This window comes from Paramisgurnus dabryanus, chromosome 24 (assembly GCF_030506205.2).
Source record: "Paramisgurnus dabryanus chromosome 24, PD_genome_1.1, whole genome shotgun sequence".
In the NCBI taxonomy this organism is placed as follows: domain Eukaryota; kingdom Metazoa; phylum Chordata; class Actinopteri; order Cypriniformes; family Cobitidae; genus Paramisgurnus; species Paramisgurnus dabryanus.
In genome coordinates, this window is record NC_133360.1 from 21,251,083 (window position 1) to 21,265,705 (window position 14,623).

General features: G+C 36.7%; 1 protein-coding gene across 1 annotated transcript in view; it reads left to right on the top strand.

Annotated features, from left to right (window-relative positions):
* slit1b (slit homolog 1b (Drosophila)) overlaps nucleotides 1-14,623 on the top strand; it is a 69,824-nt gene that overhangs the window by 21,852 nt on the left and 33,349 nt on the right. The window contains exons 5-9 of the mRNA XM_065259414.2: nucleotides 10,359-10,430; nucleotides 10,519-10,590; nucleotides 12,108-12,179; nucleotides 12,584-12,747; nucleotides 13,787-13,931. Of these exons, the coding sequence (XP_065115486.1) occupies nucleotides 10,359-10,430; nucleotides 10,519-10,590; nucleotides 12,108-12,179; nucleotides 12,584-12,747; nucleotides 13,787-13,931 (525 nt within the window). The remainder of the gene's footprint in view (nucleotides 1-10,358; nucleotides 10,431-10,518; nucleotides 10,591-12,107; nucleotides 12,180-12,583; nucleotides 12,748-13,786; nucleotides 13,932-14,623) is intronic.

The following is a 14,623-nucleotide window of genomic DNA, read 5'->3' on the forward strand; positions in this document are numbered from 1 at the left end:
TTAGTTGCAGTTTATTTGTTCTTTCCAACCCACAGCTAAGTCTCACCCCCTGGTTAACAATAACTACATTTTATTCTGTAGGTTGGTCAGCCCCAAAGCTTTAATTGTGACTTCTTGAACAACGCCTCTCATAAAAGCATAGCAATTTAGGTGCTATAGAGTATATGCATATACACATATAGGTGTACAGTATCATTGGGTCACAGAGGATCCTATGGAGGAATGTGTGGGTGTACAGAAGGAAAGACATAACGGGTTTGAACAAACAGTTAAGGACAGCTGTGTTTGCTTGTTATTTAGTTGCGTTTGTTCATGACTCCTCACATGTCGGCTCATTAGTGAGTCGCCATATGGACGTGTCGCGTTCAGTCAATGGCCCTGCGAACAACCTCAGCCACCCACATATGCCTTTAGGGAGATGTCTAGTATTTCGAAAGTATACATGATGTCTGACTCTAAGAAAATACTGGTTAAGGGAAAATATGGGTCATGGTTTGCTTTATCGCTTTATTTATGGAAATGTTATCGATTATATGAATCAAATATCTGGTTTGTGAGAGTGTTGTTAATAGTCAAAGATTCATTACACTAGCTTTAATTGGTGGCATAGTGGTGTTCTTTATGCACAATTAATTTAACATAGTTCATTAGGAAAGGAAATAACAGGGGTGCTTGCTAATTATAATTGGTTTCGAATCAGTATGCAGATTTTTCCTCAACCCTGTCACTATGGTGAACGAAAATGATAATTTATGCCAACCGAGCGTGAACTTGTCTAAGAATTAGTGTATGTTTTTAACACCAATGACATGAAGACAAGACTAATTACTCCTCAGCGTCTTCAAAACATTACAGAATAGTGTGAACAGCTCTATGAAAAATCCAAGCGAGCTACCTAACTAGACAGCATTTTAAGACAACATAGGTAGGGGGGCCGAAAACAGCAGGAAGCAAAATTATGCTTGCTAACTCATTTACCACCAGCTTTTTTTTTGTTGAAAGTTGCCCACCAGCATTTTTTGTGATTTTCAGAAAATGCCTTTCAGAAAAATTTTCTTCTATAAATATATAAACATAAAAATATTAAATATAGCGCTGGGAAAAGATTAATCGCAAATAATCGCATACAAAATAAAAGTGATTTTTAGCATAATATACAAGTGTGTGCTGTGTGTCATTTATATATATTTTTTTATATATTCTATGGTGGACCAAGTACATAAAGATCATAAAAAATGACAGTTTGACCCAATGTATCTCTGTGCCACATGTATTTATGCTTCAATTTAATTGTCATAGCATTAGCTTAGCAACATGCTAACAGCAAACTCTAGTAAAATTAAATCAAAATGTACGTTTAATCTCATATGCAATTTATCTGAGAAGTGTTATTTGAATGGTTTCACCAGTAACAACATAAACAAACGGCTTTTGCGGTCTAAACATAACTTCTGGTAAACTTAGCAAAGAATCAATAACAACAAAATCCTTCTACAGTAGATTATTTCTGATAACAAGCCAAATAAATAACAAGTAGATTACCTTTTCAAATCTATATACGGTTTAATGACATGACGTTAATTATTTTGTGTCCGTATGGTTCAATTAAATGTAAAAGGGTTAAAATTATTTGAAAATAAATTTGCAGATTACTTATGCAAATATACATTCTGTCTTTTTTGAGGACAAATGCTAAAATTTCTGGTTTTATTTCATTTTGACAGAATATTTGGGGGATAATTGCAAAAATGTCAATGTGGTGTAACCGGTCTGTGTCAATTGGTGTAACTACTATTTTTTAAAAATGAAAATATAAATATATTCATAAAAAATGTGGAATAAAATATAATCATCTAGTTTAGTGTAAAATTATTTTTTTCTACATAAATTTTTACATCATTTGTCAAAGATTATTTAGAAAACAGAGCTGTTTTAAATATTACAAAAATGCATTAACATTTACATTTAAAAATAACTATTAAAACTATGCTTACATGGCATCAATGTGGATAAAATATTTAATATTTCACATTCTTTGGCGTAATTGGCGTCTACACCATTCGACATTTATAGGTCCATTCAATCTTAACTTTCATAAAAATGGTGCAAATGTAGTTTTTATTGCATAAAATAAACATAAATACAATATAAACCTGATGCATGCTTTTAAAACAAGTAAAAAAAAAAATTTAAACCATTTTTGTCACTGACCCAAACATAACTAAAGAATATCAACTAATACACTGGGCTAAAGTTACTATGTAAAATGTATGTAGGCTATACAATGTTAGCAACATATCCTTAAATTCTTGCCTTTCTGCTGAACCTCTCTTTGGTGATCAATGTTTGCTGTCTTCCCTTGTCTTTAGGCAACCAAAACTTTTTTATTTCTATAATCATTTCTGTTTCAGAGGTCAATTTAGCCACTAGCCAGACCAATAAACACACATTGATGGGAAGTTAACTTCGCATAACCGTGACAACGGCATGTATCCGATGAAACAAAAATGTATTTGTTATTTAAAATGTTCCCTTTGGACATAGGCCGTAGACAGCAAGGCAGTTTGGATCAAAATACAAAGTACAAATTAGAATATTCGGACTACTATTCACTTCAGTCATTTTATCACTGTTTCTTTGCCGTCTTTATACTTTGACGAATGTGTCTCTTTGCCTTCGCTAACATTTAATATCTCTTTGTAAACAGCACGTCAAGCTCAGAAAGACAAATGTTAGAAAGAGGACGACTAACAAAAGGAAACCAGAGTTACTACTCAGTCTCTCAGTTCCCAGAATTTGTTGCCCGTTCCTTCCCACTCTTGCTCCTATTGTCTTTTCCTTCTCGTCCCTTTTCAAGAGTTTTCAAATAAGCGTTTTGAAGTGTAATATTTGTCGAGGTTGAGCACTCTTAGTTTCAGTATGTTTGCCTTCCCCTCTTGCTAACCCTGGTTAGGACGACTGCAAACGCAAACTGAGCATCTCTCTGCAAACATCTCTGAATAAAGAGGTTACCAGGGCAACCCCAGATTCAATGTATTGGAGGCTTTTCTCTTCCCAGGGTTTAGAGAGAGAGAGAGGTTGTGTTAGATTTTCACTGAATGTGTATAAGGATGGATGTGTTTTGATACAGCAAATAAAATAAATTGATAAAGAATTGGTTGCATTGGAGCACCTACTACATTAGTTGTGTACTCAATAGTGAATCTGCAAATTCATCGCTTTAACAATTGAGCTACAGGACCATTTCATTTGTGCATTGCAAGGCTGTAAAGAAAAAAAGGCAAGGGTTTGCCAAAGTGATGCTTTCATGCAACCAGAAGTCAGAACCTTTAAGACAACATGGCATCCATTGACCAATTTAAAACCTCATACTTGAGTTTTGTCAACGCTATCCCGTGGCATTTCTTGCGTATTTGGCTAATTCGTACGACCATATTTGTACAATTTTGTAGGATTTTCCTTGACCCCTGTGACGTTGGGGTTAGTGGTGGGGTTTCATTAATGTTTTTTTTATGATAATCGTAGCAATGAACTTTTTCCTAATCTCACAAGAGTCTGTACGATTATCATAAAAAAACAATAATGAAACCCCACCAATGTCACCTCCCGCTGGTTTTGTTCTCCCTCTGAAAATACTGTACAGTTTAAATATCATTTTATATTCAAATATTAGACTGTAGTTTACATCTGCAATAGCAAAGAGCTATAAAAAGATTAATGTTTGAATTTATAGATTTTATAACATGGGAAGCTAGAGCACAGTTGTAACCCAAAGGTTTCAGGTTCAAGTCTTACGGTACATTCAGACGGGGCATAAAGGGCGATTTATAGTCGTGCGTAGGTCCTACGGCGTAGCAGCGACGGCGTAAGGGCGATTTATAGTCGTGCGTAGGTCCTACGGCGTAGCAGCGACGGCGTAGGTTCCGCGTCGGTTTTCATTTATACTTGTGCGTCGCCGTCCGCGTCGACGTGCAAAGACACGCGAAACCGCTGGTTGGCAGTAATCACGCGTGTAACCACAGTAGCAGCAGAAGTCGTCACAGAAGAAGAAGCTAAGCAAGTTAACCCACAAACGAAGAAAAAATAGCAACTTGTTGTGTATAATTTGAGAAGACCAGCAATGATGGAAGTAAATAAACAGCGACTTATGTTGCAGTTTGAGTTAAATCACTCCTCAACTTGGCTCATCTTTGTTTTCACCGTCTCAACCGGAAATACCTATGACGCAGTTTTTTTACCTGACGGGAGGGGTTCTGGTGGACCAATCACAGAGCTTGCGGTCCGCGTAGGTCCGACGCGCTGTTAGGAATTTTGTGAGGTGCGCGTCAGGCTACGCAGAGCTACGCACAGGCTACGGATAGCCTACGCCGTAGCTACGGCGTAGCACCTACGCACGACTATAAATCGCCCTTTAGGTTCCGCGTCGGTTTTCATTTATACTTGTGCGTCGCCGTCCGCGTCGACGTGCAAACACACGCGAAACCGCTGGTTGGCAGTAATCACGCGTGTAACCACAGTAGCAGCAGAAGTCGTCAGAGAAGAAGAAGCTAAGCAAGTTAACCCACAAACGAAGAAGAAATAGCAACTTGTTGTGTATAATTTGAGAAGACCAGCAATGATGGAAGTAAATAAACAGCGACTTATGTTGCAGTTTGAGTTAAATCACTCCTCAACTTGGCTCATCTATGTTTTTACCGTCTCAACCGGAAATACCTATGACGCAGTTTTTTTACCTGACGGGAGGGGTTCTGGTGGACCAATCACAGAGCTTGCGGTCCGCGTAGAGCCGACGCGCTGTTAGGAATTTTGTGAGGTGCGCGTCAGGCTACGCAGAGCTACGCACAGGCTACGGATAGCCTACGCCGTAGCTACGGCGTAGCACCTACGCACGACTATAAATCGCCCTTAAGCGTTAACGCTTCTTGCCGAACTGAATTGTGGACCTGTCAACGTCGCATCACTGCCGTTGCTTGCGGCAGAAATTGAACATTTCTCAACTTTTTGAGTGCCAACGCGTGCGTCAGCCAATCAGATTGTCTTATGCAAATAACCTAGTGCGAACCAGCCAATTACGTTGCTGGCATGCTCCGGTCTTCAATAAATGTTATTGGCTAGCTCTGCCCCTAGGTTATTTACATAAGGCGATCTGATTGCGTCAGCCTGTGTTTAATGCAATCTGATTGCCTGTGTTTAACCAAACCCAGAGGTCACTTTCTAAGTATGGGTTACCATACTTGACAAACATGTCACACTTTAACTTCAACCTATAGAAGACATATTCTGAATTTCATTTATGGATAAGCAGAAGACTTGAGTGAAAGTCCAGCCTGTTCTCAGGGGAATTTACGTACTTATTAGTACATATTTTACAAGTTGGATAATTCATATTATTTGCGTATGAAGTGAATTGTACAAAAACGTACGATTGTTAGGAAAAAAAACCAATAATGACACCCCGCCCCTTACCCGAACGTCACTAAACTATACACTATACACAAACTATACAAATGTGGTCGTATTACTTTATAAGAATTAGCCAAGAATACATGCAATACATTCAAACTCATGTCCCCTGTGAATCTGGACCTGAATACAACCCATATTTGGCAGTCACATGGATCGCAGCGCCACCTAATGTCTGGTTCAGTTTCCTTATTTTTACACTTTGATTTTTATCATTTGCAATGTTTCCAGCTGCATCTTTAGTGATTTTGTAATTGTTTACCATGTCTTGTCCAAAGAAGTGGATTTTTTGCCAAAAAAGCACTTAGAGTAGGGATGCACCGATACCGTTACTGGTATCGGGTATCGGCCTCGATACCACATTTTCTAAAGTAGTCGTACTTGTTAAAGTCCCCCGATACCAGGGATCGATACCACGGTCTGAGAAATGTTTATGTTTGAGCGGCGTGTAAGGGGTTAATGCCTCTTGTGTTGTCCAAAGAGGCAGAGTTTACAACAAACTGGAAAACTAGTCCCTTGTTGTTTTGTTAAATTATATGACTAAAGCTGTTACCTGTAAATTTAAATCATGTTTTTTATTAAGTACTCAGTATCGGTATCGGCAAGTACTGAAATGCAAGAACTCGTACTCGTATTCCAAAAAAAGTGGTATCGGTGCCTCCCTAACTTAGAGGGTTTTGCAGTCAAAGACAGTCAAATTTGTTAAATGCTAATGAAATGACTAAAGTGACATTTGTAAAACATTTCAGGTACTTACCAATAACGTTTTCATTGCCATTAAAATTAAATTACTGAACCTAAACATAAGAAAACAGAGAGAGTTTTGAATCTATAATTTTTATTTGCTCTCTATTTGATCATATTCTAATATTCTAATGAGAGATCTTATTTGTAATCCTTCATATTTCCACAGACTGTATTATTTTATATTATCTTATTTTAACCAATTTAACTCTGTGGACTACCGAGCCCCTAAGGTAACATTGGAGTAAAAAAAATGTAAGTTTAGTTTCATGTGCTCACGTGTGAGCACATGAAAGTTTCACGTGAGCACATGAAACTAAACTTTATTTAATTTTTGCTCCATGTCCCCTTAGGGGCTCCGTAGTGGACCCTGTACCGGGTCCAAAATTAATTATTATGACTTAATATAAAATACTCCTTTAATTTTTAATGATCTGTCATGGACCCAGTACCACATATGAAATACTGTTTGAAAGCTTAGAATCTCTACTTTCTGCATCACTTTGAGATATATTTTACTGTAAGAAAGTTATTTACACTTAATTTACACTATCACCCTCCCCATATTTTTTATATCATTTAATATTCACATAATTTCATATTTTTCAAGTATGACAAACATGGGCAAGTCTTATATCAAATGAAAGCTCTCACTCTCAGTACTAACGGCACATCGTTATTTTTGTTCTATTATTATCACATATCCAACAATCGTTGAATGAATACAAAATGTATTTTGTAAACGTATGTGAAACTTGAGCGTGAACTGCCTCAGATAGCACAGATAGCCACAAATGCTACACCATCTTTTATCTTAGGTCCTACTCTAAACAATGAGTCCATTCACAGCATTTTCTTTGGTTGTGTGTATTAATAATCCCTTGCTATTTATTATATGTGCAAAACAAAAAAAGTATTTGTATATGAAAAATGTATTTTCACACCCTTCAGTAAAATAAGAATAACTTTTGAATGCGACATGCTAAAGAGTTCATTCTTTTTTTGGGTGTTTACTGTCTGCTGCTGCTAACAACCAGAACTGTCTGCAGTCTGCTAGAGCACACAGAACCAGAGTTATACACTATCAAAGACAGTGTTTGCAACATAAAAAAAAAGAAAATTTGGTGTTTCATCATATGAAAAACACCCTAAATAACAATATTTGTCACAAACAGCAGCTTTTCATGTAACTTCAAAGGGATTTCTGCAAAATGATATAAAGATATTGCATTTATTCCACTGTATGTGGTGATGGGAGCACTTCAAATATTTTTAGGCGGAAATTAAATACAAAAAGGATATTATTCCTCCCTTCAGTTGGAGTAAAATAACGTTTGCATAGATTATGATAGAGAAAAAATTAATTTTTCCTCTGTAAGCTGACAATTTCTGGAATCAAATAAAACTGCCTGCAGGTTTCGTTTCCACTCAGGGCCAGAGTTATACACTTTTAAATACAGACTTAAAAAAAAAAAAATCAAAAAGCGCCTTTTAATTTTTGTGTTTATTAAAGGACTAACAACACATACAACCATGTGTAGCACTTTCAACAGTGTTTTATCAAATTTCAATGGGTTTCCTGTAAAATGATACCAAACTTTTGTATGTAAACCTCTGCATGTGGGTATGGGAAGCTTTTGAAATTGGGTAGGCCAAATCCAGGCGGAAATCCCCAAAATAGCCTCAGAGTGTAAAGATGAGTTAATGGATAGTGAACACATTTCCAGAAGGAATCGACAATGAAGTCAACATTATGTCCCAAAAGCTGAAACGCAATTTTCTACAGTAATTACTAATCCCAGCAGTAATGTATTCTTTATGTGATCAATAGGCAATGAAATTGGTTTGGTTGTGTCTGCTTTCATGAGCAGAAATTATTGCTTACATTTACATGAGTGACAAATGGGTTTAATTAAAACCTGGATATTTTGTGATTTTTCACAAAACGCAGATCTTTTCAAAATGTAAAATTCTGTGATATTGCTTAGACTTCCCCTCTGACATTTCATTGTTGTACAATTGCTGAGACTTTCATAATGGATTTCAGCTTTCTTGTGTGTCTGGTTCATTGTGTGGATTCAGTGGCTTGACCTCAATTAGAATCACAGCAGCAGACATACTGTACAAGTGTCGTATGTTTGAAGGTCACAGTCACAGTATCCTTAAAGCAATAAAACACATTGCAAATGAACGTATGCAACCTGGAGACCCCACTGTGTGCAATGATGAAAAATGCAGTATGTCATCACAAACCCTTTGTGCATATGTGTATAAATGACACAAGGGAATTGTCCTGTGGATATTGCATTGCAATGCAATTTTTGGGGCACGTTTCCTGATTTGCATACCTTTAGTGAATCCGGCATTAAAACAAGACGTTTAAATAAACCACGCTATCAGTGGGCGCCATTCATTCTTAATGAAATCCCTCCTTAGCAACTGCTTTTAACTTTTTACTGCTCTGTACCCTTTATTCAAGCTTTAATCAAAGCAAAATAAACCCAACTGTGAGCAGAACATCCTGAACGGTTCAGGACAGGCTTTTATCAAACACTGACTGGCTTGAACCAATTGTGGAGGGACTTTACAGCAAGATTTAACTGAACCAAAAAACATCTGCTTTAGGAAAAGGTCACCAATGGTTTTCAGATGGAGAGAAAGGAGATGAGATGACATTTAGAAATCTAAATGCTTTTTCACCGAATGCCAGTTTCCTTCTGATACAGGACAGAACAGATATGCAATATGTATAAAAGAAACTTCATTAAATGGTCATGAGATTGTTTACTCACTCTATTGTGTATGTATTTGCATGGTATTTATCATGATCTCACAAAGTTCCGTAGGATAGTCACGGAATCTTGTGCTCATTTTTCCGTGGTATTCTCACGGATCTCCGCATTTTTCCGTGGCCCTGCTACGGACTGTCTTTTTCCGTGGCATTCTCACGGATTGGTTACTCAACCATTGTCGCTTCGGTTTAGGGTTAGATTTGGTGTTTGCGTTAGTCACTTTAACTATTGGTTTATACTATTTTTTCTGATTTATTCTTTTATATTTTCTAAACCTTAAACAATTGTCGCCTGGCGTTGGGGTTAGAGTTGGGTTTGTGTAGGGATGTCATTTCATGTAAATCTAACCCTAAACCGAAGCGAAAATGGTAAGAAAATAGGACAAAACAGTTGAGTAACCAATCCGTGAGAATGCCACGGAAAAAGACAGTCCGTAGCAGGGCCACGGAAAAATGCGGAGATCCGTTATCCAAAGTGCCCTACAGTGCATTCAAGCTTTACATTTTAAAAATTTTCTCCAATTGAATTTTGGTTAAATATTCAGTATGAGACAACGTTTATAATTAAAAATAATTATAACTGTGAACTTTAACTCTTTAGTTCCATAAAAGAGGAATTTCTGAGAAATCCCCTCTAAAAATGGCTGGGTTATTTTAATCCATAATGGGTAAATATTGGACAGAACACATGCTGGGTTAAAATTGAGCCAATGTTGGGTTGTTGTTATGCAACCATGAGTTATAATAACTCAGCAGTTGGGTTAAAACAGCCCAGTATTGGCTCAATCTTAACCCTGTGGTGTGTTCTGTCCAATATAACCAAGAGTATACCTATAAAATCCAACTCAAGTAAATGTATTTATATAGCACAACATTATCACAAAATTGTGTTAATTTTAAAGGGGAAGGAGATGTATATGTATGCATATGTATATACAGTATGTGTATATATACAGCGGGTAAAATAAGTATTCGACACATCAGCATTTTTATCAGTAAGGGGATTTCTAAGTCTAACATTTCCACCAGATGTAGCCATCAAGCCACATATTGAAATCTTACAAAGATATTATAACATTTAAGTATACAAGTTGAGTCATAATAAATAAAGAGAAATGACACAGGGAATAAGTATTGAACATACTTTATTTAATACTTTGTAGAAAAGCCTTTGTTGGTAATCACAGCTTCTAGACGTCTCTTGTATATATACACACATAAACGGAAAAAAAAACAATATTAAATCCTTTAATACTATAAATGTAGTTTTTGATGTGTTTTCTAATAGCTTCGTTTTATTTGAATTAATAAATATGTGCTTTTTTGTTAATTAAGATTTTTTTCAAATCTCTTTTTTTAGGGACTTAAGTGAAAACTTTATACAGGTCATACCAAGGAGAGCGTTTCGAGGTGCTACAGACATCAAGAACTTGTGAGTTGTATAAAATGCACACACATATAAGTAAACTAAGTGTCGTGTTAGGCCTATCTTTTTATAAATGTGTCTTTGATCATTTCAGACAGCTGGACAAGAACCACATCAGCTGCATTGAGGATGGAGCATTTCGTGCCATGAGAGTTTTGGAGGTCCTGTATGTATGAGACTTTCTCTGTTAAAGACCCATGACATCCAAAGTGATGTTTTATGGCTTAAGGTTCATGTCTGTAAATCTCAATAGAGGGCAGCAGGGATGACGAAACGAATTAGCATGTCAGCCTCTCACTTACAAAGTGAAAAATACCGATGGCTCATTTTGCACTCATGGGCAGATCCAAAGCTTATCCAATCAAATGCTCTCTACACTGTAAAAAGTGAAAGTTGCATCTATTTAATCAAATTACTTTAATTGATAACACTTAAAAATTATGTTTTGTCAACTAATTTTTTTTTCGTAAAGTGGGGAGAGCAGGGGGAGAGTAAAATTGTTTTCAGAAAAAAAGATAATGAGATTTATGTTCGCTGTGGTCAATAACTCACAAGTTGGGTCTATCAATACCAGATGGAATTTTGAACAAATGTAAAGCGACTGTATAATTTCACACATAGCACATTGTTACTTTCGACCCTGTCAGCTAAACCTTATAAATTAGGAATGGGATCTCATTGAGGTTCATGTGCATATAAAGGCAGGTGTCAAAAAAACTTTTGGCAATATAGTGTATTTCGTGGGGTCTTTAAAGGGATAGTTCACCCAAAAATGAAAATAATGTAATTAATGTGTCACCCTCATGTCGTTCCAAACTCTTAAGACCTCCGTTCATCTTCAAAACACAGTTTAAGATGTTTTATATTAAGTACGAGAGCTTGTTGACCCTTCATTGAAAATCTAGGTACAGTATACTGTCCATGTCCAGAAAGGTAATAAAAACATCATAAAAGTAGTCCATGTGACATCAGTGGATCAGTTAGAATGTGTTGAAGCATCAAAAGTACATTTTGGTCCAAAAATTACAAAAAATTGCGACTTTATTCAGCATTGTCTTCTCTTCCTCAACTGTTGTGAACCGCATGAAGTCATGTGACAGCAGTGACACAGCTGACATGTTATCCTCAGACATGTTTGTGAAGGTTTTTTCCAAAGTCTCCCTCAGACTGTAAACGAAGCTCGGGCGCACAAAAAAAAAACATCTGGGGCGCACCACATAACACGTCAGCCACGTCATACGTCATCCACGTCACTGCTGTCACGTGACTTTAGTCTCGCGCATGCGGTTCACAACAGACATGGAAGAGAATACAATACTAAATAAAGTCGTAATTTCTGTTATTTTTGGACCAAAATGTTTTTCCGATTGCTTCAACACATTCTAACTGACCCACTGATGTCACATGGACTACTTTGATGATGTTTTTGTTACCTTTCTGGACATGTATACCGTGCATAGATTTTCCATGAAGGGTCAACAAGCTCTCGGGCTAAATCTAAAACATCTTAAACTGTGTTCCGAAGAGTCATTAATGACATTATTTTCATTTTTGGGTGAACTATCCCTTTAAAGAGAAGAAACGACTTAAATGGCTTTATTGATACAAATGTTTGTTATTGTTATAGCTGATTATATTATATATTCTTTATAATCTCTCTTTGTCTCTTATTAACCTCCACAGCACACTGAACAACAACAATATCAGCACCATCCCTATCTCCAGCTTCAATCACATGCCCAAATTACGTACATTGTGAGTCAAGATCTCTATTTCAACCTTATTTTCTCTCATAATCATGAATTTCATTTGGTTGATATGAATAGCCTTGATTTATTCACTCTCTATGTCTCTCACACAAGCTATTTTACGTAATGTATTTGCTCAGCAACATGTAAGCGACAATGTACAGTCAGACCATCATCTCAATCATTTTGTATCATCCTGAAGAGGTTTATTTTGCAATAAGGATGACTGGATATTATCCTGCTTATTATATGGCTACCTACCAAATAAATTGATGTAGTGCCAAAGACTGTACATAAAAAAGATGCTGCACGGCAAATTCCTAACCCATAATGTTTGTCTGTGGTATGAAATGAAGTGTTATGAAGTTATATATCAATACAAATTTTGAACAATTTCTCTTTTTCTTCTAGCCGTCTGCACTCTAACAGTCTGCGATGTGATTGTCATTTGTCCTGGCTGTCTCAATGGCTCAGACAGAGACCAGCGCTGGGTCTGTACACCCAATGCAGTTCTCCATCCAACCTACATGGCCTCAACCTCGCTGAATTACAAAAGAAAGAGTTCACGTGCGCTGGTAAATCTGAGCTTACAAGATTTAGTCCCCCTCAATTACACTAATCCCCCTTGACCATCACACTGTACAGTACTTATGTCTTTCTGTTATAGCTCATCACATAAATACAATGAAAATGAAACAGTTTGTATACATAGAGTAAAAAATTTAAAGGGGATATACCATGAAAATCTGACTTCCTGTTTAAGTGCTACAATTGGGTCCTAAGTGCTTCTATCAACCTAGAAAATGTGAAAAAGATCAACCCAGTAACTTAATTTTGGTAAACCATTCTCTGTGAAAAATAGGTAATTGAAATATGGCTCCCCTTATGATGTCAAAAGGGGATCTTATTATAATAATACCACCATATTGTATTACCAAAGATATTGTATATAACAAGATTAAGCACTCCTATATGAATAGGGGAAAATACAACACTTAATATGGCGCTCTGGAGACAGATGTCCCGCCTTCCAGTTAAAAGAACCAATCATCAATCAATAAAGACTGGGGAGGGGCTCTGTACAGAGTGGCCAACCTATGCGCAATAGCTGAAATGACCTCGAAAAATTTGGCATGACTGAAATTACTGCCCAGAGGCATTGGCAACTTTGGTATTACATCATTGCTGTGCTGCCAATATTATTGTTAATAATAACAACCATAAAGCCTTTGGAAAATCAGTGGTTGAATTGTTTTTGGGGTCCAAGAGTGCACAGATTATGTAATGGGTTAAATTTTTGTTGTGAGATGATTGTACAATCTCACCATGCAACAAAAATTGACTGACATCAACCATACCGCAAGTCTAGTCCTAGACTAAAATGCATGTTTGAGCTGTCTTAATTGAAAACAGCTTACACTCACATATCTTAAAACATATCACTGCCTTAGTTTTGTCTTAAGATGCCCACTATTAATGTTTTTGTAAGGTATGTTTGTGAAAACTACTTAAATGTCCTAAGATAACTAAGGCCTATTCTTGGATTAATCTAAACCCTGTCCGGTAAACCGCCCCTTGTAATTAACCTATATAATGTTGTTTTGTTTTTCCTAGGTATTTTGGATTCAAGTCCCCAGCCATGTAGCCTGGCATCTGGTTCTTGTCCGCCCATGTGCACCTGCAGTAACAATATTGTGGACTGTAGAGGAAAAGGTCTCACGGCCATTCCTGCCAATATGCCAGAAAGCATGACTGAAATGTGAGTGATTTGATAATTACAAATATTTAAGATTATTGGAGGTTACTGGGATCAGATATTTAGTGTATATAATTTCAATTTGAAGTATTAGTCCATTTTCTTAAAAAAAATTCAGATAATTTACTCACCACCATGTCATCAAAAATGTTGATGTCTTTCTTTGTTCAGTCGAGAAGAAATTATGTTTTTTGAGGAAAACATTCCAGGATTTTCTCATTTTAATGGACTTTAATAGAGCCCAACATTTAATACTTAACTCAACACTTAACAGTTTTTTCAACGGAGTTTCAAAGGACTCTAAACAATCCCAAACGAAGCATAAGGGTCTTATCTAGCGAAACGATTGTCATTTTTATCCGAAAAAATAAAAAAATGAACTTTTAAACCACAACTTCACGTCTATCTCCGGTCCTGAAAAGCGGCAGTGCGACCTAACGTAAATGCGTAGTGACATAGAAAGGTCACGTGTTACATATATGAAACGCACATTTGCGGACCATTTTAAACAATAAACTGACACAAAGACATTAATTAGTATCATTCCACATACAACAACGTCGGAACGGTCCTCTTTTTCCACACTTGTAAACACTGGGGCGTAGTTTCTCGTTCGTTCTCTGTGACCTCTTGACGTGATGACGTATTGCGTGAGGTCACACTGGCGCGTCACAGGATCAGAGGAAGACGAGAAG